The sequence below is a fragment of the Kluyveromyces marxianus genome, chromosome 1, assembly GCF_001417885.1.
Source record: "Kluyveromyces marxianus DMKU3-1042 DNA, complete genome, chromosome 1".
NCBI lineage: Eukaryota > Fungi > Ascomycota > Saccharomycetes > Saccharomycetales > Saccharomycetaceae > Kluyveromyces > Kluyveromyces marxianus.
Genome location: NC_036025.1, coordinates 368,883 through 391,712, shown reverse-complemented (window position 1 = coordinate 391,712; position 22,830 = coordinate 368,883). Strand labels below are relative to the sequence as shown.

The window sequence follows — 22,830 nt, the reverse complement described above, 5'->3', positions numbered from 1 at the left end:
GGACTGATTAGGTATATATCTAAAGTTTATATATAAACACAAGAAAAATTTTTTTGAATACAGTGAAATGCCTTCCTTGTCCATCATCATGGATCTTTTGACCATTTCCAAGTCCCAGTGAAAGCGTGATGTATATATCCCTTCTTATCGTCAGTGGTATATAGCGAATTAAAGAAATGTTTTGGCAGAAAAGCCACTTCACCGTAGAGTAGCGGGTATTCTAATAGGGTCAAATTCTCCCACCCTATTGGATGCAAGTGCGGTTTGAATCCTTGTAAGTTATCCCCAATAGGATAGAAGTTGAGTTTCGACACTAGGTTTAACGGTTTGTTTGGGTCTATAATGCAAACATTTTCGGAGTTACACAACACCTCATCTCCGGTGCCTTGCAAATGGTCTTTGAAGTTTTCGATATACCACATATTCGTAGTCTCGAAGAAGCTATCGGTGAATGAAGCCGGTCCAGTCCATTCGATTATTCCTTCGTACCAGTTTGGGGAGCCCTCTGACATGTTATACGCCGGTTGCATGTTGAAAAGGTTCTTATATCCCATGGGAAATGTAATGACGTTTGTATTGGAATCGTAGTAGTGCAGGGCCAGATCCGCAATTTTGGCAACTATATCTACAAATAGCGGATGGCCTTTCCTGCTTGCGAAAGTCCATTGGCAGAGGTTTATCCTTCTGTTTAGCAAGCCTCTCCATGTTGCGAGATCCATCTCTTCTTCGATACCAATTATGACACCTATATTGTTTTTGGGGAAGCTATTTGCGGTCATGAGCGAAGCCAATGGGGCCTCGGTTAACCATTGGTTCAAATCAAGGGTTGGTGACGTGTCTATATCGCTGTAGAACCCGCCGTTTGCGAGCAGTATGAGGTATCTGAAATAGTCGGCCTTGAGGATTTTTCTTGGCAGTATGTCCCAGGCCGCGATAATCTCTGGGAATTGTTTGAACTCTGATCTCACAAAGCTATCCACTTCCTCGTCGTCCAAGAAATGGTGCGTGAACCCCTGTTGTGCGGACCACAGCCTGACATTTTCTTGGAAGTTCTTGTCGAGATTGTCCTTGGACTTCCAAGATTGCCATATATCCTTTGGAATGCCTGTTGATTCGGGGTCAGGTTTGTATGCTTGGAGCAGCCGGTCTCTCAAGGACCCGGGAGACCAGTCTGCTGGCACTGTAGGGCGATTTGCCGGTTGCTGGCTGCCAACGTTGATCGGTTTTAGAATAGTATGGTGCTGAGATAAAAATACGAACACTGTGATGAGCACAGCTCCGAGGGCCAGTGCTGTACGACTTCGTACGTGTCTCATCAGGGTGAGGCGGGGAGGCAGGAAGGCGGGGGGTGGAGAGACTCCTCTATATCAGGCCGAGAGCTTGCCGGTTTCACCTTTGGTATGGCATTTGCAACTTTTAGCTCTCTGTTCTGTGGGTGATTCTAGGATTAGCGATGATTAAAATAGATGAGAGTATATGTAACAAGAATGTACAGGCAAATAAAGAGCTCGAGAATGCAAGACTTGAAGACTGCTGGAAAGGGTGTCCCTTTGGGGGGGCGACCATTTCTAGGGTTTAGGCCATATCTGCGTGCCCTGGGTCTACGTAGGGCGCGCATTGGACCCGCATTGGGCTGGCTTCAGGCTTGCATTAGTTAAACATTACGGGAAGAAATACGGCTTTGAGTTCCAGCAATAACAAATATTTCTTGAATGTCACGGACCAGTCGCGAAAGAGGAAAGCGGTGCATATTCACCTGGATACATGTATATACCAGGGCCAATCAATGCCTTGGCAAATGCCCTAGGGCACACACATAGATAGGTATACCTATGTGTATGTATGTATGTATGTATGTATATACCAAAAATTGCTATCACGTGACACAAATATCCAGCTGGTACCCTGTGGACACCCCGGGTAACCAGGCCCCTACGTATAGAAGCATCTAGAAGGCCCGGGTAATACCCGTCCTCCGGAAAACCCTGTTCCCTCTCCCCCAGGGCCCCCCGAAAAAGAAACCACCGTACAGTCCAGTCCACAGTGTCATCATCTCTCTCTCTCTATCTATCTGTACACTACTACTATACACCAAGTCCTGCCATTACCATTACGCACTTTTCCGTCGCATTCTATACTACAACCGAGACCCCAACACTATACACTATATATTTACTCGCTTACTTACCCATCCAACTCTACCCTACCCTATACTATGTATGCACCGTCGTATTTACTCCCATAGCCAGTCCCAACGGTTTTTTTTCTTTCTTTCTTTTCATTCCCGTTTTCCACCTCTTATTTAGCCTTTTGTCTTGTTGGCCTTTTGCATTTTGGCTTTTGGCTTTCAATTTTCGATTTTCGATTTTCGATTTTTTGATTTGAATTGTTTTAGGTTTTGGTTTTCACACATATATCAGTTTTTTTAGCAGTATATATTAGAAAAGCGTTTAAATTAAAGTAGTAGTAATAATTATATATAACTCTCCTTTTCGTTTAAGCAAGAAAAGAGGAAAAGCACAAGTCTACAGAGGCCAGGAAACGGGCATCTGAGTGAGTTATTTAGAGCAAGAGAAGACATTGAGTGTATTTGAACTTTCGAGGCGAAAGTTAGCTAGCAGGTTGGAATATAGGAATTATTTCGGCGATTAAATTTAGGGCCTCAAAAAATAATAGCATTAGTAATTAGGAGCAAAGAGGATAAGATGTCAGCAGCAGACTTTGAGTTGAGGAGAACGCTTACGGATGTGTTGGACGACGAGATGAGGATTATGAGTGCGAATCCGTTAGATCTGGACATGGCGTTTGGGGAGAATCATCACGATTCGTTCCCGCAGCTTACGAGGTCGCAGGTGAATTCGTTTTACGGGACGAGCAGTTTTAATTTCGGGAGCATGGCGGGCCAGGGCCAGGGCCAGGGCCAGGGCCAAGGTCAGGGTCAAGGTCAAAGCCAGGGCCTGAATCTGTCCCAGAGCCAGGCTCCAGTGTCGCTTCAGGGTGGTTTTGAGCAGAATTCGTTTGACGAAGATGTTGCGAAAGATGTTGCAAAAGATGTTTCAAAGGAAGATGCCGGTTCCGGGTTGTTGTCTGGTAGCATGTTCAACAAGTATGCAGATCCTAACTTGACGACGCTGGATAAAAAGCACAGTAGCGGCGAGAGTGGAAACAACGGCGGGTCAGCCGCGATTGTGAAGCAGATCAACTTGAACCTCACGCCGGTACAGCCCACCATTTCGCTAAACACAATCACTCCCAACCCGTTCTTGAACTCGCTAAACAGGTTCGCCAATACGTCGCAGCAAGGCGATGGATCGACAGCGAACTACTTTACCGGGGCTGGGTCCGGGCTCTCGAATTCTAGGCTGAACAACGGTTGCGGGTTCAACTTGCAAACTAGAATCAACAGGGAGAACGTCTTCGAAGACGAGTTTTACGACGAAAGCTTCGCTGATTTGGACAATATGTACGAGGATGACGAAAAACTAAACGCCCAGACCGCATTGCTCGATGACCAGAACGTGTCGGGCTACCATTGGACGGTGGACCAGGATGCGTTGTCACGCTTCGACCAAGAATTCAACTTTGACGATGACATTTCCGACGAAGAAGAGGACGATGACGAGCAGTACGAGTATCACGGGTTCGGGAACAAGACGCTTCCCGACAACGACGCTAACGCTACCATCGTCGACGATTTCGTCTCGGGGAAAAATTCAATCAAGGCTAACGAGGATTCTTTATTCATGGATACCCAAAGGTCGAAGGATAGCCAAATTAAGACCTTGATGCAAGGGGAGGACAACTTGTCCATCCCAAGCACATCTCTGGTCAACCCACAGGAACAATACCAAAACCAAAACCAAGACGACCATGAGCAAGAGGAAGAAGAGGACGAAGATGAGGACGATGCTATGTTTAGTGAGGACGAAGAAGACCCATTGTACGAACCAGCACTAGTAAGCCCAAGAAGAAAACCAAGCATGGTCGTATCTGACCCCAACGGTACTTCTAAGCAAAGACAACTGTTGGCTTCTGGTGCCAGAAAGGCTTCTAGTGTTACTCCACAAACTAGTACTGCTACCACCACCACCACCACCACTATCACAACAACAACATCATCACAAAAAGTCCCTACAGTCGTCTCTTCTATTACAACAAGAAACAAGGGACATCAACGTGGTAAATCTGTCGATAGTTCAACTGCCTTGGACAGCCATAACCATCAGACAATCTCCCATTCTCATAACAGGAACGCCTCGCATAGTAACACCGATGAACATTTCTGCATGGCTATCAATCCTGTCACCAAGGAACCATGTATGAAAAAGTTCTCCAGACCATACGATTTGATCAGACATCAAAATACCATTCATGCTTCAAAGAAGAAAATCTTCAGATGCTTGATTTGCATACATGAACTAGGTTCCGAAGGTTACCAAAGAACGTTTTCAAGAAATGACGCTTTAAGCAGACACGTTAAAGTGAAACACAATCTACAGGGATCAGAAGCCCAACGCGTAATCCAATATGCTAAGGATAACGTAGAATATCAAACATCCTGAGGGTCAGGGTCTTGTTTACCGGGGGTTATTTTATCTTTCTTTCCAATCTTGTTTACCATTATTTTTTTCTTTCCGTCTCAAATTAACAACATATCATACACAGAATAAGACTGGGCAAGAAGACTTTCCTCCCCTTATTTCATGTCGTACAGGGTTTCAAACTATTATATGTAATTCTGTATATAAACTATAATATAATATATATAATTGGCTATAGAGTACACAAATTCGGAAGATAAACATACATATACGCTTTGAACATAAACATAGTACTATTACTCTATTATATTATCGAAATGAAAGTAAACTTTTCGTTTCTTTCATTTTCATTCCTTGAGTCCTTCCTTACGTACCAATTCTGCATTGACCTTTGCACTTTCTGGATCCAAATAGTACTTTCTTACAAATTTGAAATCTTCATCAAGCTCTATAACCAAAGGTATAGCATTGGGAATGTTGACATCCTTGATGTCACTGTCACTGACCCCTTCCAAAATCTTCAAAAGCGACCGAACAGTGCTACCGTGTCCAACTATAATACCATCACCAAACTTCTTCAAGTTCGGTAGTATTAGCTTTTCTAGCAACGGATTGACCCGTTGCACTACATCGTACAAGGATTCACCATTTGGTAAGTCATCATGGCTTAGTTCCTCCTGCAAATACTTTTCATGTCTGTTGGGCTCCTTAAATTCATAGCCTGTGTCTCCTTGGTCGAAATTTTGAACCATTTCCTTCGTAAGGTCCGCTTGCGGAGGCTTCCCAAAGTAGTCTCTTCTGATATACATATATTGTTCAGCACCAACTTCCTCCATCATCTTATGCTTGCTCTGGCCTTGCCAAGACCCGTAGTGTCTCTCATTCAATCTCCAACTCTGGTAAACTTCAAATTTACCATTATCAAGATGTTCAACTTTTGGAGGCTCAGGTCCACTCACAATATGGAACTCAGGATCCTTCCCAAACTCCTTCAGAATTTCCCTCATGGTCTCCTCCGTCCTTACCAAACGCGATGTGTAACCAACCTTGGGTAGCTCTAACCCATTTTTCTCACAGTGCTCTTTTATCAACACAGCACTGTTTTTGGCTTGCTTTAAGCCCTTCTCAGTCAGATGAACATCAATCCAACCACCAAAGATGTTCTTCGAATTCACTTCACTTTGCCCGTGCCTTAATGCATACAATCTCATCTCAATGCCTTGCTTTAGTGGCTCTCAACAACCATCCGTTGGTCATAAATGCAATGTGTGTGTTCGTTTACTTTCTTAATCTGCTGTTAAGATCAACCTTTTTTAAGGTTTTATTTCCTTCTGGGCTTTTCTTTTATGTCCACTCGTGTGTCACCTGTTGCAATGTTTGGCAACCAGAGAGACAGAAAGAAAGAAAGAAAACAGGCAGCAGAAGGGCAGCCCTCCATATAACGATGATATAGCATGTGCCATGCACATTTGACGGTGGTATTACTAGTGGTAATGGAATTAGTATCACTGTATTATATTATATTATATTATTGTGATGATTATTTACCATAAATTGTGGGTTGCGTTACATTATACATTATACATTGCTGATGAGTGGAACATCCCATTTCAGACCTTACAAATCACGTTCAACAAAGGACTGAATCATGCCGATTGGAGATTCTTCGTATTCCTTGACGATCACTTTGTCGCCGTCGATAACTGTGTTTGCCTGGATGAATTGCTTTCTTGGCAACTTCTTTGCTAGAACAACGTCACGGAACTTAGCGAGCTCTTCGTCAACGTCAGATCTGTCCTTGAAGTATGCAGCACCGTTTTCGACATCACCGGAGGACTTGTAGATATGCAAATGAGTCAAGTAGTCTTCGATGGCGGCGTGGCCGACAGTTTCAATCAATGAGCCGTCCAATTCGATGTGCAAGTCGGAGTAGTCATCTTGAGTGTATGCCAACTTCACAAAGTTCTTGTCACTTGAGTATCTCAACAAAGTCTTCATGATGGAGAATCTGGCTTGCATGTGTGGCTGACCCCACTTCTTGGAAGCTGGATCCCAGAATTCCAAAGCCAACAAACCGGCACGGCACATTTGCAAGAAACCAGTGTAAATGATCTTGTCTTGTTCTTCCTTGGTCTTGAAGCCGAAAGTTTCCAACAATTGTCTGTTGGTAATCAAGTACATAGCGATCGATTCGGCACGACATTCTTCGTAGGCACCTGCAATGGCACCAAACTTGGAACCCCAGGTTTCACCCTTCTTGTAGTAAGTGGTGACTGGCTTCCCGTCCAAACCAATTGGTGGAGATGACTTGTTGAAGTTGAAGGTGCCATCATCAAGCTCGCACAACAACTTACCGGAACCGTGACCTAGCAACTCGTGGATACCAACTTGCACTTCAAAGGAGTCCGATTGGTATTTGCTCATGGTCTCGACGTCATCGCCTTGCACGAAAGTCCACTTGTCGTTGCTAGTCTTTGAGTTTAGAATGTTACCAAGAGACACATTCTTGAAACCAACGTTCAATCTGACGTCGTCGTAATTTGGAATGTTGATACCAGCTGGGATACCACTACCAGTAAAGGTCAAGACTTCGATGGAGGTGAAATCTGGAGGTTGGAACTTTGGCTTTTCGAAAGCTGGGTCCCAAGGCAAGAGATTAATGTAGGCTGGCGCCTTGTTGACCAACTCAGTGAACTTCTCAGTACGCTCCTTGTTTTGGATAGCAACTAGAGACTCGTATTCACCAATGATACCGGATGGTTCTCTGTAAGTTTCGATAAAACCGATGTTAGTTTCGACTTGTGGAGACAAATCCTTGACCCAGACTTTTTGGGACTCCTTATGCAACTTGGAGTCACCAGTCTTGAAGTAGTTAACGTAGTGTTCCAACATTTTTTCCTGGGTTTCGTTTGCGGCGTATTCTTTGGCCTTTGCCAAGTATTGAGCAATCTTCTCCATCTCAGTACTGTGTTCGCCGAACTTGAACAGCACCTCAATACCTTCTTCTTCGATTCTGTCTGGGTATCCCTTAGCATGAGCAGTGGAAGCACTGGCTACATGGACCTCGAACAGCTTATGAGACAGCTTCTCGATGGTCAAGTTCTCAGGCATGATGTCAAAGTCAGCAAAGATCTTCTTCAACAAAACCATGTCTTCTGGAGTAACCTTCTCTGGACCTCTGTAATAACCAGTAGTGTGACCTTGAGATGGGAAACCCAACAAAGCAGATGCATCCCCATCGTGGTAGATCTCATCCAACAACGAGGAGTCCACTGGAACGTTGGCCAATTGGCCCAATTTCTCAAAAGTCGACTTTGGGCAACGAGGAATAAACTTGACATCACCGAAAGACTTGAATTCACCAAGGTTCGACAAAAATTGGGTCACATATTCCAAATACTGAGCAGTCTCCTCGTCCTTAGGGTACTCCTTCAAACCCTTGTGGATCCCCATGACCGTATCGAAGATCTTTTCAGAATATGGGGAAACCTGTCTCATAGTGATACGGCTACCGGCGTGCGAAGCCTTCGACATGTAATGCGCATAGTGCTGTTCCTTCGAAGTCAAATTTTCGAAGTACTTCTTCGCAGAAAGCATCTGAATTGGGGCCTCTCTATCAGCGAATGCCATTTTGGAACTTAGACTTGAGAACTTACGAACAAATGATTGTAACAGTGTATCCTAGCGATAGACGAAGGTGCTGATACCCTGTAAAAAAACGATAATAAAAAGAGATAAACAAACTGCTAATCCAAAATTGTTTTGAATCACAAATACAACTGGTTTCCTCTCAATCCAATTGTGTCAAACTTCAGAGATGGCATATTCATGCACCTTTTTATAATAGATAAAGAATTAATACTCTGAATTAACACCATATTTTCGGAAGAAGGACGACTAAGAAAGGTTGCAACCAACAAAAAAAAAAAAAAAAAAAAATGGAACAATTTGCACAATGTAGTAGTAGAACAGAACAGCTGTACTGTACTGTCAGCCTTGAAGGAAAACAAAAAAAAGCTAAAGGCTGAAAAATACCTGTAGGCAAATAGAAGAGTGTAGTGTAGCGTAGCTTAGTTTATGACACAGAAGTCTTGGCTAGCTAGAGAAGGCTAACCAATCTACTAGCGATAAGAAAAGGCCGTGCGTAGAAAGACGAATCATACACGCTATTACGGCTACCGGCCCGGCAGAATTTCCAGCGGAAATTTCCACTACTATCTAAAGGCTGTGTATGTAGCTGTGTGCGTATGCGTATGTGTATGCATGTTTGTTTGTTTTTTCCAGGTACCTAGAGCGATTAAGTAAGATAACGAGTGATAGATGGAATGGCTTAAGGCACAGTTTGACACATTTTTTTTGGCTCGATTAGGAAAGAGTAATCTCGAGCGGACATTTCTTTGGGTTGTTGGGTGGGGAGGGTAATAGGTTTAATAGGGTAATTTATAGAAAGAGAGCGCGCGCAGGGTTCGAACGGATTAGTTGATATGTTGCTTGCCTATTGTAGTTCATTTACGTTTGGTAGGTATATACATAATAGTAATAACAATAATAATATAATATACATGACTTTTACCTACATGTACTACTTACTCTATGTTATATGAGGGTTATATGTTATTATTAGTAGGCGCATGCGGTGGTGAGTAGATTCTGTCTATAGTGTACATGAGATGTGGTTACAAGGTTAGTTCTTCGCCCTTGTCAGCCTTTGATTGACCGTATTTCTTGACTCTGATGGCTTGAATGGCGATGAAACCAGTGGTGTCGGTTGGTTCAAAGCCGGTTAGCATGTCCATGGAGGACTCATCGGCATTGTATAGGTTTTCGGTGGTGGAGTATCTGCCGAGAACGATGATGTTACCCTTGTATAGACTCAATCTGACGGTACCGTTGACTGTGTTTTGGGAAGGTTGGATCATGGATCTGACGTATTCGCACTCTGGAGTGAAGTAGGAACCGTTGTACAAGAGTCTGGAGTAAGTTGGGGTGACGAATTGGTCTCTCAAGTGGCGGACTTCCTTGTCCAAAGTCAAACCTTCCAAGTCGACGTGAGCTCTTCTCAAGACGGACAATGGAGCTTGTTCGTAACAGCCTCTGGACTTTAGGTTAATGTAACGGTTTTCGACAATGTCGATTCTGCCAACACCGTTAGCTCTGGCCAACTTGGCAGCGGTCAAGAAAATGTCCAATGGGGTTGTGGCTGTGATTTCCTTACCGGACTCGGCATCCTTGTACGTCAACTTGACTGGCAAACCCTTTTCGAACACAATGTCCAAGTCTTGTGGTTGGTCTGGGGCATCTTGTGGGTCGGTGATCAACTTCCACATGTCCTTTGGTGGAGTTTGGTCTGGATCTTCTAGAATACCGGCTTCGTAGGAGATGTGGGCCAAGTTCTCATCGGTAGACCATGGCTTGGAAGCAGTTTGCACCACTGGAATGTTCTTCTCAGCAGCGTATGCCAAAAGATCCTTTCTACCAGCAAATCTGTTGAAGAAAGATGGGTCTCTCCATGGAGCAATGACCTTGACGTCTGGCTTCAAGGCGTAGAACCCTAGTTCAAATCTGATTTGATCGTTACCCTTACCGGTACACCCGTGTGCAACGGCAAAACAACCTTCTTGCTTGGCCACGTCAATTTGGGCCTTGGCAATCACTGGTCTGGCCAAAGAGGTACCCAATAGGTACACATCTTCGTATACAGCGTTAACTTGCACAGCTGGGAACAAAACGTCCTTGACAAATTCTTCTCTGCAGTCCACTAGAACAAACTTGGTGGCACCAACAAGCAAAGCCTTCTTTTCTGCGGCCTCAAAGTCTTCTTCTTGACCAACATTGGCCATGAATGCAACAACTTCGTACCCTTGCTCCAACAACCATGCCAAAATCACAGAGGTATCCAAACCACCGGAGTATGCCAAACAAACCTTACCTTTAGACATTTTTGTAAACTACTTAGATCTATGCTCTTGCGTGAAATCGCTCTTTCCTGTTGCAACTATCCTCTCAATTGAGTCAATCTGCTACTTGCTTAGCTTCTATACACACACTAACAAATATACATTAGCTATTACAACTACAATGCAAGAGAACTTTTACTCCTCCACATATTTGTTCCACCTCCGAACCATTTATATACCGTCTAAAAGCCCAACTTCTTTACTCATTTTCGATGGGCATCTTACCACTCTTATCAACAGGCAATGCTACAGCATTAGTCTGTAATTACTCGGTTTCTGACTCTTACCTACACTCAAACAAGCAAGACAGCGAAAGGAAAAAAAATAAAAATGACTCATCCCTACACTGACGACTAGCACTTGTGGAGCCCACGCCCAATTCCCTCGTGAAATTGCTTGGTGGTGACCCATCCATAACTAAAATACACTGCTACAGAAATTTAAAAAAAAATGCGAATTGGAAAAAGAGTCGCATCGCGGTCCAAAATATACTCACTAAAAACTGTAAAATTAAACTGTGCTGGAAAACCCCGAATTAAAGCTCTAAGGTCTCCAAACCTGGCTCATCTTTGGAGGTTTTGAATCATCACGAATATTATGGCGGTAGTCACAAGGACGATCGCTACTTTTCACTAGCTTGGACAATAACTGTAGCTGATGCTGGGGTTTCTTGTGTTCTTGCGCTTCTCAGCGTTTTTGGCTTGTGTTCTCTAAGTGCAAGAGAAGACGAGAGGTTACCCGGTTGTAATAGGGAAAAAGTAGGAAAAACAAGAAAAAAGAAATAAAACCAGGTGTACGGGTTGTAATATCGTTTCTTTTGAATGCCTTATGCCTTAGAAAGGGAGAGTTTCCAGTTTAGGAAATTAATGGCCACAGAGAGTAAATCTTGTGTGCGGTGCGGAATAAAAAAAAAAAAATTGAGTTAGAGCGAGCGCGCGACCGAGCGAGCGATCGGCGCCTTTTTGACCTGTATAAATTTGCATTACTTACTATTTATCCTGGGGCAGCAGTAGTGGATATGCAGCTGTCCCGGGCGTTAGGTAAAAAAAAAAATTAGAGTGGAAGAATAGAAAAGAAGAATATTGTGTAACTTTGTTACAGTATCTATTTATCTTATGTAGATAGATGGCTTTTAGTTTATTTGTCCGATGACAGCTAGCTCGCTAGTCGTATGTGATTTTTCTCGAATATCTTACGCCTTCAATTCTAATATACAACAAAAGAGTAAAATTAATGTACTACTATTATTATTGTGATGTAGAATAAAGAAAGAAAAAAAAAAATAATGCTGAGTGAAAGAAGTTGTTTCGTTCTGGATGTTTAATGATGATGTTGATGATAATAATAATAATAATAAAAGAGTTGAACTGATATGATATGTTTACTGAATTAAAGCGGTAAGGTTATGATGTTATATTGTACAATGATGGTGCAAAACAACACGGGTCCACCGTGTGTCTGTAAATAAATTTATAATTTTCTATTCTTTTTATCTTGTTCGCGCCATCGATAAAAAAAAAGAGGTAAAAGAATACTAGCTTCTATTACCTGTTATGTTGGGTGTTTCCTATGTTTAGTGCTTCTTGACGTTGTAATCAATGCATTCCAATTCTTCAATCATCTCTGGAATTTGTTCCATAGATGCGTTACCGTATGTGATTTGGTAAATAGCTTCGAATAATGGGAATTCGTTGATCTTACCGCAAGTTTCTAGCCATTCATGCACTTCCTTTGTAGTGATAATACCTTGTGCAGATTGACCGTTCAATAGTTCCTTTTCGGCTTCCAAAGCGGACTTACCTGTGATGGCCATGTGCTTAGCAACTCTGACGTTTCTACCACCAGCACAGGTTGTGATCAAATCAGCGACACCGGCGGATTCCTTGTAGAAGGTTTCGACCCTACATTCTGGGAAGAACATACGTCCGAAAGTGATCATTTCTGATAGACCAACTCTTTGGATAGCTGCACTAGCATTGTTACCCCATCCTAGACCTTCAACGTAACCACAACCCAATGCAATAACGTTCTTTAGAGCACCGGCAACGGAAATACCGGCAACATCGTGAATGACATTAACGTGGAAGTATGGTCTGTGGAACAAAGCCTTTAATAGAGAGTGGTCGACGTCCTTACCAGCGCCCTTGTAATCTTCTGGAATTTGGTATGCAACAGTGGTCTCGGACCAGTTTTCCTTAGCAACTTCTGGAGCCAAGTTAGCACCGGATAGAGCACCACACTCAATGTTCAAAGTGTCCTTGATGTATGTAGACAATAGCTTGACACCGTCCTTACCGACGTCAAAACCCTTCAAACAGGAAATAGCACGAGCTTGAGGCTTAATCTTACCCTTTAGTTGAGAGCAGACCTTTGGCAAAAATTGATGAGGAATGTTAAACACTAGAATATCAGCATCCTTAGCAGCATCAACAATGTCTGGGTTGGCAACCAAGTTGTTAGGCAGCTTGATACCCGGTAGGTACTTGACGTTTTCGTGACGTGTGTTGATGATTTCAGTCAACTTTTCGCCGTCAATTTGTTCTTCGAAAACCCACATATCAACTCTCTTGACAAACAAGTTTGGTCTCAAAGCACAGTTTTCAGCAACAACCTTAGCAATTGTAGTACCCCAGTTACCGGAACCGATAACAGTGACCTTGAATGGGCTGTCGGCCTTTGGCTCAACAGACTTGGAAAGAATGGATGAAGTTTGCTTTAATCTATCGGAAGCTGGACTCATATTGGAAATATTTCTTCTTGTGTTGATTGTTACTCTATTAGTGTAGATGTCAGTTAATCTGAATCTGGTTATTGATTTACGGATTTGAAACGACTTAACAATACTATTGTAACAAAAAGATCTTCCAAACTGAATCATATCTGAAAACTGATTCCTCCACTCTCTTTATATACTTTTGGTTTCCGTACCCTTCCGAAACTCTTACTGGCTAAGGCTCAACTATGTAATACAACACCAAATACGTACATATACTACGTTTCGGAGAAAAAGAAATAGACAAGAAAAAGAAGAAACAGATAGACAAACCAAGAGAGCCAACTGAAACAGCACCAACAAACAGTGTAACGCGCGAATGATGATGCTGACGATGATGATACATAACGTAAAAAGGGCCACTGCACATAGTTAATTACAATTCAGTTTTAGCATAGTAATACCTCATTATTATTATTTTTTTTCTTTCTGTATATACAAAGGGGCAAAGGGCAGGAGGCAAATTGTAAGGAGAAGAGAATCGGACTAGGGGAGGGACTGGGTGAGGGACTAGTATTTTTCCCAGAACCGAGCGGAACATCTGGTACGGGTGTTTCTGGGAAAGTTGGTCAATATCAGCCTTGTTGTACCATCAATTTCTGTTACTTCTTTCGTTTTGGTTGGGGGTAGGTTCACCGTCATGCGGTGCTACACCCAAGGAAACGGGAATTTTGTCCTCTTTTCTTTTAATTCATTCCTTTTTTGGCCTTATTTTGGGCTGTTTGGCCTTTCGGTTTTGAGGGACAACCTGAGGACGTTGCGTGCTTAGTGGGCATGCCGATTTCTATTCTCCGATTGTCCCTTTCTTTTTTTTGGGTTTCCTCTTTTCTTCTGTGTTCCCTACTGGTACCATTTCCTTTTTGCGGAGGTTGTCCCTATGGCTACGGCAGCTACAAGCATTTCTGTGGGCCCGGAGCGGTAGGATTCTCGGTCCTCGGCACTCTGCGCCATAAGAAAAAAGAGAAAAGTTCATTTTGTCCCTGAGGCTTTAAGGGGCCAAAGGAACTGCAGCCCCTTTGGCCCTTGTCCCCTTACCCACTTGACCCACCTGACCTACTTGACCCTCTTACCCGCTTGAACCGCTTAGACTACTTGAACCGTTTGGCCCTCTTAGATGAAAGAGGCTTTGGCTTACGTTAAGAAAGGGGTGTGTGTGGATACATACAGTCTATAGTCTGGCTCTATTTCTAACAAGATAGTGAGTGGTCCCTGAGTATTTGTCCCTCCATCCCCATGGGGATGGAGGGACAGAGACTGGTGATGACTTGGGACTTTGACCACTGCAGATGCATGGAATGGACAAAATCCAATCCAAGGGAAGAAAGAAAGAAAGAAAGTGTCAGTCATCCAAATCTCTGGCTTCCTATTTCTTCCGAGATCAGGTTTAATGTCAGGGGAGTCCAAATGATGGCCATCTTTCGTTTAAGCCCTTTCTTTTCGCCTTTTTTTTTTTTTTTTGGGTTCTTCAAAGGGTCACACGCCCGTGTATAAGCACGCGCTTTTCACGCGTAAGAAGAAGGTGCGTAGTTCGGCTGGCGTTCATGCTGTAAACTTTTCTTTCGAGACCTTGGATTGGGATTCCAGAATTTGAATCAGCCTGATGTTGTTCTCATCGAATCCACTTCTACTGTCATAGCCACTTCATTTCATGTGATCATCCCTGCCAATGTACCTTTGTTTCGTTCCCCCCTCATACATAGCGCATAGCGCGAGCGGCCCCGTGTGTCAGGGTCATCAATTGTGTCCTCCCTCTCAAACGATATCACGTGTTACAAACAATCTACTCACGTCTATTCTTTCTCTTTTCAACTTTTGTCCCTCCACTTCGGCGTTGCTGCCAACAGCGAACGGTTCCCTCCGGTTACACGCGGGTACTCGCGGATAAACTCAGCTCCGTGGTTACCCTGTCATTACCCGCACATTAAGAACCCAAAAAACGCTCGATATTTCAGTCCCCGCCTTTTCCTTTAGCTTTTTATTTTTTTTGTGTTCTTCCCTTGGCAGCCTGCCGCCGCCCCTTCCTCCTCCGCACCACTTTGCGCAGTTTTACGTTTTTTCGCATTTTTTTTTTTCACGCAAGAAAGTGTAATTGTGTCAAGTTTCCACGTGCGGCTTATTCAACATTCGTACAGGTGGACAAACAGGGCTACTTTCCTGCGAAAATTTGGGCCAATACCCTGTCAACCCGATGCCCGTTTTCGTTCCCGTTACCCCCCTAATAGAGCACAAAAAACGCAGTATCCGATGCACGTGAAACTGCTGAAGAATTAGCCGAGAAATAAATGCCGAGATCTGGAATTATAACTCCTCAAAAATATGACTTTTTAACCGTAGATTTGGCAATCTTATTACTTATTTCCTTCCCTGCAGTTTTCCCTGCAGTCCCCGTCTTACCGGTTGAACTGATTACCCGGAATTAGACTTATTTCATTTGATAATTGTGGAATGTACAAATTGTTGATTGTGTATGGTCTGGAAAAGAAAAATACAACATGCGTAAACTCAAAACCAAAGTCATCTCTCTCCCTCCCATATTAATTAATTTAAAGTGTAGTTAAACATTTAGTATCGTACTACCAAGGCTTTATACCCTATTTGGTGTACAGAAATATCACGAAACCTGAATAGGTGTAAAGCTGCACACAATGGCTCTGGTTAGACATACTGCATTGTTATTAATGGTACCGCGAATCTTCGCTTTGCCAATTTTTAGGAGGTCTGTAGTGTCTGTATTACAAAAAGAACAACCTCCGGTAGAAGATGAAGCGGCCTTCACGACATTTCTTGTCATTTCAATTATGTTGGTCCTACTGGGAGGTATCTTTGCAGGGTTAACACTTGGTCTTATGGGTCAAGATGAGGTTTATTTGAGAGTCATGCAAAATAGTGGTACCCCAAAGGAGAAATATCACGCAAATAGGGTATTGGATTTGCTAGGTAAGGGTAAGCACTGGGTTTTGGTTACCTTGCTATTGTCTAACGTCATAACCAACGAGACACTTCCGATTGTGTTGGACAGAATCCTTGGAGGCGGATGGCAAGCTGTGGTGATGAGTACCGTGTCAATTGTTATCTTTGGTGAGATTATCCCACAATCCATCTGTGTTCGTTTTGGTCTCCAAGTCGGTTCTTTATTCAGTCCATTCGTATTGTTCCTAATGTATGCCATGTATCCCGTCGCATATCCTATTGCACTTCTCTTAGATTGGATGTTGGGTGAAGATCACGGTACAATGTACAAAAAGTCCGGATTAAAGACTTTGGTGCATTTGCATAGGACAATGGGTATGGAAAGATTGACGATGGATGAAGTGACCATTATTTCTGCGGTTTTGGACTTGAAGGAGAAAAAAGTGTCCGAAATCATGACCCCAATAGATGCTGTGTTTACTTTATCTGCAGACAAGATTTTAGACGAGAAGACGGTAGAGGATATCTTCAACTCCGGCTTTTCTAGAATTCCTATCTATCTTCCTGGACAACCTACAAATTTTATTGGTATGCTTTTAGTGCGTGTGTTGATCTCATACGATCCGGATGATTGTTTGCCAGTGTCACACTTCCCGCTAGCAACACTTCCGGAGACTGCACCACAAACCTCATGTTTGAACATTTTGAACTATTTCCAAGAGGGAAAATCCCACATGTGTGTTGTTTCTAGAGATCCGGGCTCTAGCGTTGGTGCTATTGGTCTTGTTACTTTGGAAGATGTAATAGAAGAGCTTATTGGCGAGGAGATTGTGGATGAATCTGATGTTTTTGTAGACATACATCAAAGAATTATGAGAGATCAGCCGGGTCCTCTTTCCAAGAGACACATTACCTCTTATCTACATGCGTTATACACAAGAAAGCCCTCTGAGTCTGAACCTTTGATCAATACGAGTTCCAGAGACAGCAAGTCGTCTGCCATAATCGCTGGTGGTGCGGCTGGGCCTGGTCCAAGTAATACCCAAGACCAAGACCAAGGGCAAGGGCAAGGCCAAAGCCAAAGCCAAGGGAAAGGGCATGGCCAAGGTCAGTCACAAACTACAAACTATTTAACTCTTGGCGCCACCACGAACTTCCAACCGGCAAATCCAGCAGCAAATCCACTCGACGTGAAAAAACCATTTGTCACTATTAAGAGACAGAACTACGGCGGCATGTCCAAGACTCCGCCACGCACCAGTCCAGAGCTTCCGTCGGACTCTCCAATGCCAAAATCTCCTTCACCTTCAAGAAATGGGGCAGCCTCGAACCAAAAGTCAGGAGCCAATTCTGGAGTCGACCCAAACGCTTCTCCATTTTCCTCTGCTGCAAAAAACACCGATCATGCGGCCAAAAACGACAAACAAGATCAACACAGCGTGTCCCCACGCTCTCACGACAGGCTGATCACGACCATCCCGGCAAAGACCAAGAACGACCACCCTACTGTCATCTCCTCGAGCTACAAGTCCACGAAAAACGGTATTGTCGAGTCCATCATCACTGTAAAAGGTGTTTCAAAAACAATCATCGAGCCTGCTTCCGACTGGGACGATTCCAAGAATGTTACCATCAACGAAACAGGAAACATAGAAGAAGTCAACTCCGAAGTTTCGAGCCTCAACTCCAACCAAACAAAGAGCAATAGCAATAGCGATCGTCATAGCCATGGCCATGGCCATGGCCATGTAAATGCCAATGCCAATGCTAATGGCAATGTCAACGGCAATGGAAGTAAAAACAACCACGCTGGCACTCCATTGTCATCTTCCTCCAGACGCGGTTCGCGATTCAGTCTCTGGTCGAGTAAATCCTCTTCGCACCACGACGACTCTACCGCGCCCGCTCCACCCTCAAAGTCCCAGGAGAGCTTCCTTTTGGAATCCAGATCCAAACACTAGCCCCTGCGTCTCTCCCTCAATTATACAGTTATACACATTTTTCTAGTACTTAAGTAGCATAGCCTTGAGTAGTTGATCATCTCTCTCTGTCCATGTCTCTACCTCTATGTCAGTTGTGCCAAGCGATGCCAGCCGCTTGACTCTTTTTACTTTATTTTTTTTTTTTTTTTTTTTTTTTTTTTTTTTCTTGATAATTTTTCGTCCCCTGCCTGTATGATGATGTCCCATGTCCGTGTTGCATGTTGCATGTTCCGGCATCGCTGCTCATCGCACATCCCACGCCCCACGTTCCAACTCCGGGATCCAGGTCCTTACCCGCACTTCTGAAAAATTTAAATTTTTTTTAAAGTTTTTTCAAAATTTTTTTTTTTTTTGCTCCGGCGCTCCAACCGAGTTTTGCCCCGCTCTCTTCCGCATCACCGCTTATTTCCGACCGTATTTATCTGAAAAATGACATTGGAGGAGCAGCATGACATGAAGCATCACGGATTTCTGAATAAATATAGACTAAAGGACTATTTTAGCTGGATCGCTATTGGAAGGGAGAAACGAAAGAATAAAAGGGCGGATAACAGTAGGATTATCGAGGGAGCAGTGTAGGAGAAAGGATGCCTGAGAATCAGCTAAGTGCTCAATCGAGCCATGAGATCCATTCGGTGAAGTCAGAAAGCTCCAGTGGGACATTTTTTTCAAAAGGACGGATTAGAAATAAGTCTAAGAATGCGCTTGGGCGATTGTTCAGGAATGGGAACGGGAGCAGCGCGAATACGCCTGGGATTGGGAATAGTAACGATAGCGGGAGTGAGGGATCAGTTGCTAGCGAGAAGTATGTGACAGCGCCGGTAGCTGAGGAGGTTTCTCCGCCCGGACTTTCGAATGTGAAGCGAGGCAATCATTTGCATAATCCGAACAATTACCATCACCATAGCGGCGGTAGCTCGAACTCACAGCCACATCCATCAAGACAGGATCTGCATCAGCACGATGAGAGGAAATTGGGCGCGCACAGGGTGGAACAGCCGTCGAAGGAGGGATCTCCAGTAACGTCGTCGGCACTTACTAGTTCGCAGTCGCATCCGGTACTGTCCCAGCACAGGACGAATGATAGCGGTAAGCCAGGCTTGCGCTCCCAACATTCTACGGTTACGTTAGATACGTCGCCACAGCCCAACCAGCATCCAGCTGAGTACTTGCAGAGACAGATTGAGCAGTTCAAGCTCCAACCACCCCCTAAATTGTCATCAGCAGGCGATAACAGCAGCAACGGCAGCGCTGCTGGAGGGAAGGTGCACCACAAGAAGTCACTCCGTTTGAAACGGTTCTTCAAGCTGCACGAGCAGAACGCTGACCACCACCATGGCCATCAGGGGGCCCAAAAACCTATGGACAAGCTTCCACAATCAAATGCAACAGCAGTTGTGACAGATCGTAAAACGACCAAGTTGACCTTATACGATGCCGACGATGCACACGAATTAATACAAAAGTATGGTATTCCAGGTAAGCTACTTGGGGAAGGTGTGTCAGGGTCAGTCAGCGTAGTTAAAGGGTCGGACAATACCATGTTTGCTGTGAAAAAATTCAGACCTAGAGCAGCAAAGGAATCCCTTTTAGACTATTCGAAGAAGGTCACATCGGAGTTTTGCGTCGGTTCGTTCTTGCATCATCACAATGTGATAGAAACACTAGATATGCTCCAAGAGGGAGAAGACTTTTTAGTCGTTATGGAATATTGTCCATATGATTTCTTCACGCTGGTAATGAGTGATCTAATGGGGAAGCACGAAATCGCTTGCTACTTCAAACAGATTTGCAACGGTGTCGCATATCTACACTCCCAGGGATTAGCCCACAGAGATTTGAAGTTGGACAACTGCGTTGTCAACGCTCAAGGTATCCTAAAATTGATTGACTTCGGTAGCGCCACGATTTTCCACTACAAGTATGAAGATAAGATAGTAAAAGCCAAGGGAATTGTCGGAAGTGACCCATATTTAGCCCCGGAACTACTAATTAATCAGTATTACGATCCTAGACCAGTCGACGTATGGTCTATAGCAGTTATGTTTTACTGTATGACACTAAGAAGATTCCCTTGGAAGAAGCCAAGCGAGGATGTGGTATCTTTTAAATTATTTGCACAAAAACCAGATGATGAGAATGACCATTCAAAGGGTCCGTACAGAATCTTGAAACTTCTTCCCCGTCATTCTAGGCCATTGATTGGTAGAATGCTAGAATTAAATCCTCACAAGAGAATTCTTATGCCAGAAGTTTTAACCGATCACTGGTTCCAAAACATCCAGTTCTGCGATGTAGATAACCAAGGCAATTTAATCCAACTCCCAACAAACCATAAGCATCATTTAGTCACCGAAGAAGAATTAAAAGAATTAAACGAAAAGAGAGAAAAAGAAGCAGAAGAAAGAAGAAAAGCAGAAGAACTCAAGCAAAACACAACACATGAATAGAGGACCAAAAAATAAAAATCAAAATAGTAAATACAAATATAAATATATATAAATGTATATATATATCATTCCACCGCCTCAGCATTAATATATCCTAGTATATATATTATCATCGTTTTCCTTTAATTCAGTTCTGCAGAAAACCACTACAATTAAATGGAGACTAATAATGTTCTTCTTCAAAAGGGCATTATAATAATATAGATATTAAAAAAAAATTCTTAATTTACATAGACTATTAACTATGATCACCACCCATGCTCAAACAAAATACTGATTGATTCACCATTGTGGATTCTTCTGATAGCCTCGGCAAAAATACTAGAAACATCAAGAACTTCGACACGATCACGACCCAATGCTTTGATAGTTTCATCTTGAGGAATTGAATTTGTAACGATTAATTTGTCGATTACACTTTGGTCAATTCTATTCAAAGCATCACCCGAGAAGATACCGTGGGTAATCAGGGCATATATTTTAGTGGCACCTTGATCCTTTAGTAGCTTAGCTGCCCTGGTCAACGTATATGATGTATCCACCAAATCATCGACAATTATGCATGCCTTGTTTCTCACGTCACCAACCAACATGGTCGTGTTGACATATTTGTTACTTCCCATGGATGGGTTGTGTTTCATATCGAGAGAGCCAATCAATGGTTTACTTGATACCGGAATACCGCCTCCAGAGGTCAAAGTTGCACCTGGTGGGCCCTTTAGCAACTGCGATCTCCTTTCCTTATGAATCATGGCAAATGAAAGTTCCAAAACATCAGCGATTTTGGCCGCACGCTTAGCACCACCGGCATCTGGAGACACAATGACAGCATCCTTGTAGTCTGGTATGTGATGTTGGATGTATGTCTGTGTAATTGGTTTACAGTAGAGATTGTCGACTGGGATGTCGAAGAACCCTTGAAATTGCGAGTCATGCAAATCCATGGTAATCACATGGTCTGCACCAGATGTCATCAACAAGTTGGCGATTAGGGTACCTGCTTGAGCCACCCATAGCTTATAGCTTGAGTTACTGGCGTTAAATAATGTATCGGCATTTGAGGTATCGTCTTGTTCAGAAGGGTGCTCGGCTTTCCCATTTGGAATCATTGGGATACGAGAGGATGCAGACGAACAGGGTCTTAATTCGGCCGGGCGTATTGGCAAGGGGCTTGGTAGAGCAATTTCCTGCTGTTTCAAGACAGATGCAGGCTCCTCTTGGTGTTCCTCCGTTTGCTGCTGCTGCTGCTGTTGTTGTAATTCTTGTTGTAATTCTTGTTGCTCTTGCTGCTGCTGTTGTTTCTGCAGTGGCTTCTTTTCCGCACGCTTCCTATCCACAGGTTTCCTTTCCACAGGCGTCCCAGGGTGCGACTCAAAAGTATATTTCTCCTTAGGCTTCGAGATCAAAGGTGCTCCCTTGGCCGTGTATGGGATATCTGGCTGTCTGGAGTACGAGAAGTATGGCATCACTGCTGTTACCCGAGAAGCATCCGCTGTCTTACACGCATTGATAAGAATTAGCAACTCCATAAAGTTATCGTTAACGTGCCCGCATCCACTTTGAATCACATAAACATCCTTCTCACGCACTGATTCCTCAATACTGATAGAGGTTTCTCCATTGGAGAACTTCCCCAACTTGACTTGAGACTTGTGAATACCCAATTTCTCGCATATCTTGTCTACAAGGTCTGGATGGGAACTCCCACCGAAAACAACAATATTGTTCATATCGAAACCAAAGTTTTAGTTTACCAGCCAATGCAACTCTCAGCAACAGTCCTGACACCCTCTGCTCCACTAAGTTTCCCTTCTTTTTTGCTAATTTAATCTATCTCATCGAAGATTAATAGTGTGGTATGGTCTTAAAATTTTTCGGACCTTCTGATGCCATATGCCATGCTTGGATAACGAAAAAAGATAAAAGGACAATAACGGATAGACATATATGGTGTTCCCTGAAGGACCAATCCATTGGTGTTAGTATCATGAACTGCGGTCTTGTGGTGAATGAAAAACACCAGAGTTAGCTCCTGAAGTGCTTGTAAAACATTTATTAATGTGCACTTCTGCATGGAATTCAGGGTTCATAGGATCTGGGCGAAGTAACTATTTATATGTGTATATAGACAGAGACACGGCAGAGGGACTAGACGAGTTGTTCTTAGGGTACTGTTAGTTCGTTGGTATCCACACGAGTACCTGGCCGGTAATAAAT

The 22,830-nt window shown here is 43.4% G+C and overlaps 9 protein-coding genes across 9 annotated transcripts; 3 read left to right on the top strand and 6 right to left on the bottom strand.

Moving 5' to 3' along the window:
- Positions 1-86: 86 nt before the first annotated feature.
- Positions 87-1,316, bottom strand: och1 (glycosyltransferase family 32 protein; the record flags this gene model as incomplete). The annotated part of the gene is made up of 1 exon (XM_022818696.1): positions 87-1,316. One exon carries the CDS (start codon positions 1,314-1,316, stop codon positions 87-89), a length of 1,230 nt encoding a protein of 409 aa, XP_022673720.1.
- Positions 1,317-2,705: 1,389 nt separating this feature from the next.
- RPN4 (stress-regulated transcription factor RPN4) lies at positions 2,706-4,562 on the top strand (the record flags this gene model as incomplete). Its single annotated transcript, XM_022818684.1, has 1 exon — positions 2,706-4,562. One exon carries the CDS (start codon positions 2,706-2,708, stop codon positions 4,560-4,562), a length of 1,857 nt encoding a protein of 618 aa, XP_022673719.1.
- A 326-nt stretch (positions 4,563-4,888) lies between these two features.
- On the bottom strand, positions 4,889-5,752 carry GPM3 (phosphoglycerate mutase family protein GPM3; the record flags this gene model as incomplete). Its single annotated transcript, XM_022818673.1, has 1 exon — positions 4,889-5,752. The coding sequence occupies one exon, from the start codon at positions 5,750-5,752 to the stop codon at positions 4,889-4,891; it is 864 nt and encodes a 287-aa protein (XP_022673718.1).
- A 406-nt stretch (positions 5,753-6,158) lies between these two features.
- KLMA_10181 (dipeptidyl-peptidase III) lies at positions 6,159-8,171 on the bottom strand (the record flags this gene model as incomplete). The annotated part of the gene is made up of 1 exon (XM_022818662.1): positions 6,159-8,171. One exon carries the CDS (start codon positions 8,169-8,171, stop codon positions 6,159-6,161), a length of 2,013 nt encoding a protein of 670 aa, XP_022673717.1.
- Positions 8,172-9,217: 1,046 nt separating this feature from the next.
- ARG1 (argininosuccinate synthase) lies at positions 9,218-10,480 on the bottom strand (the record flags this gene model as incomplete). The annotated part of the gene is made up of 1 exon (XM_022818651.1): positions 9,218-10,480. The coding sequence occupies one exon, from the start codon at positions 10,478-10,480 to the stop codon at positions 9,218-9,220; it is 1,263 nt and encodes a 420-aa protein (XP_022673716.1).
- Positions 10,481-12,071: 1,591 nt separating this feature from the next.
- On the bottom strand, positions 12,072-13,238 carry GPD1 (glycerol-3-phosphate dehydrogenase (NAD(+)) GPD2; the record flags this gene model as incomplete). Its single annotated transcript, XM_022818640.1, has 1 exon — positions 12,072-13,238. The coding sequence occupies one exon, from the start codon at positions 13,236-13,238 to the stop codon at positions 12,072-12,074; it is 1,167 nt and encodes a 388-aa protein (XP_022673715.1).
- Positions 13,239-15,916: 2,678 nt separating this feature from the next.
- MAM3 (Mam3p) lies at positions 15,917-18,142 on the top strand (the record flags this gene model as incomplete). The annotated part of the gene is made up of 1 exon (XM_022818629.1): positions 15,917-18,142. One exon carries the CDS (start codon positions 15,917-15,919, stop codon positions 18,140-18,142), a length of 2,226 nt encoding a protein of 741 aa, XP_022673714.1.
- Positions 18,143-18,750: 608 nt separating this feature from the next.
- On the top strand, positions 18,751-20,613 carry RTK1 (putative serine/threonine protein kinase RTK1; the record flags this gene model as incomplete). Its single annotated transcript, XM_022818618.1, has 1 exon — positions 18,751-20,613. The coding sequence occupies one exon, from the start codon at positions 18,751-18,753 to the stop codon at positions 20,611-20,613; it is 1,863 nt and encodes a 620-aa protein (XP_022673713.1).
- A 248-nt stretch (positions 20,614-20,861) lies between these two features.
- Positions 20,862-22,343, bottom strand: PRS5 (ribose phosphate diphosphokinase subunit PRS5; the record flags this gene model as incomplete). The annotated part of the gene is made up of 1 exon (XM_022818607.1): positions 20,862-22,343. One exon carries the CDS (start codon positions 22,341-22,343, stop codon positions 20,862-20,864), a length of 1,482 nt encoding a protein of 493 aa, XP_022673712.1.
- Between the last annotated feature and the right edge of the window lie 487 nt (positions 22,344-22,830).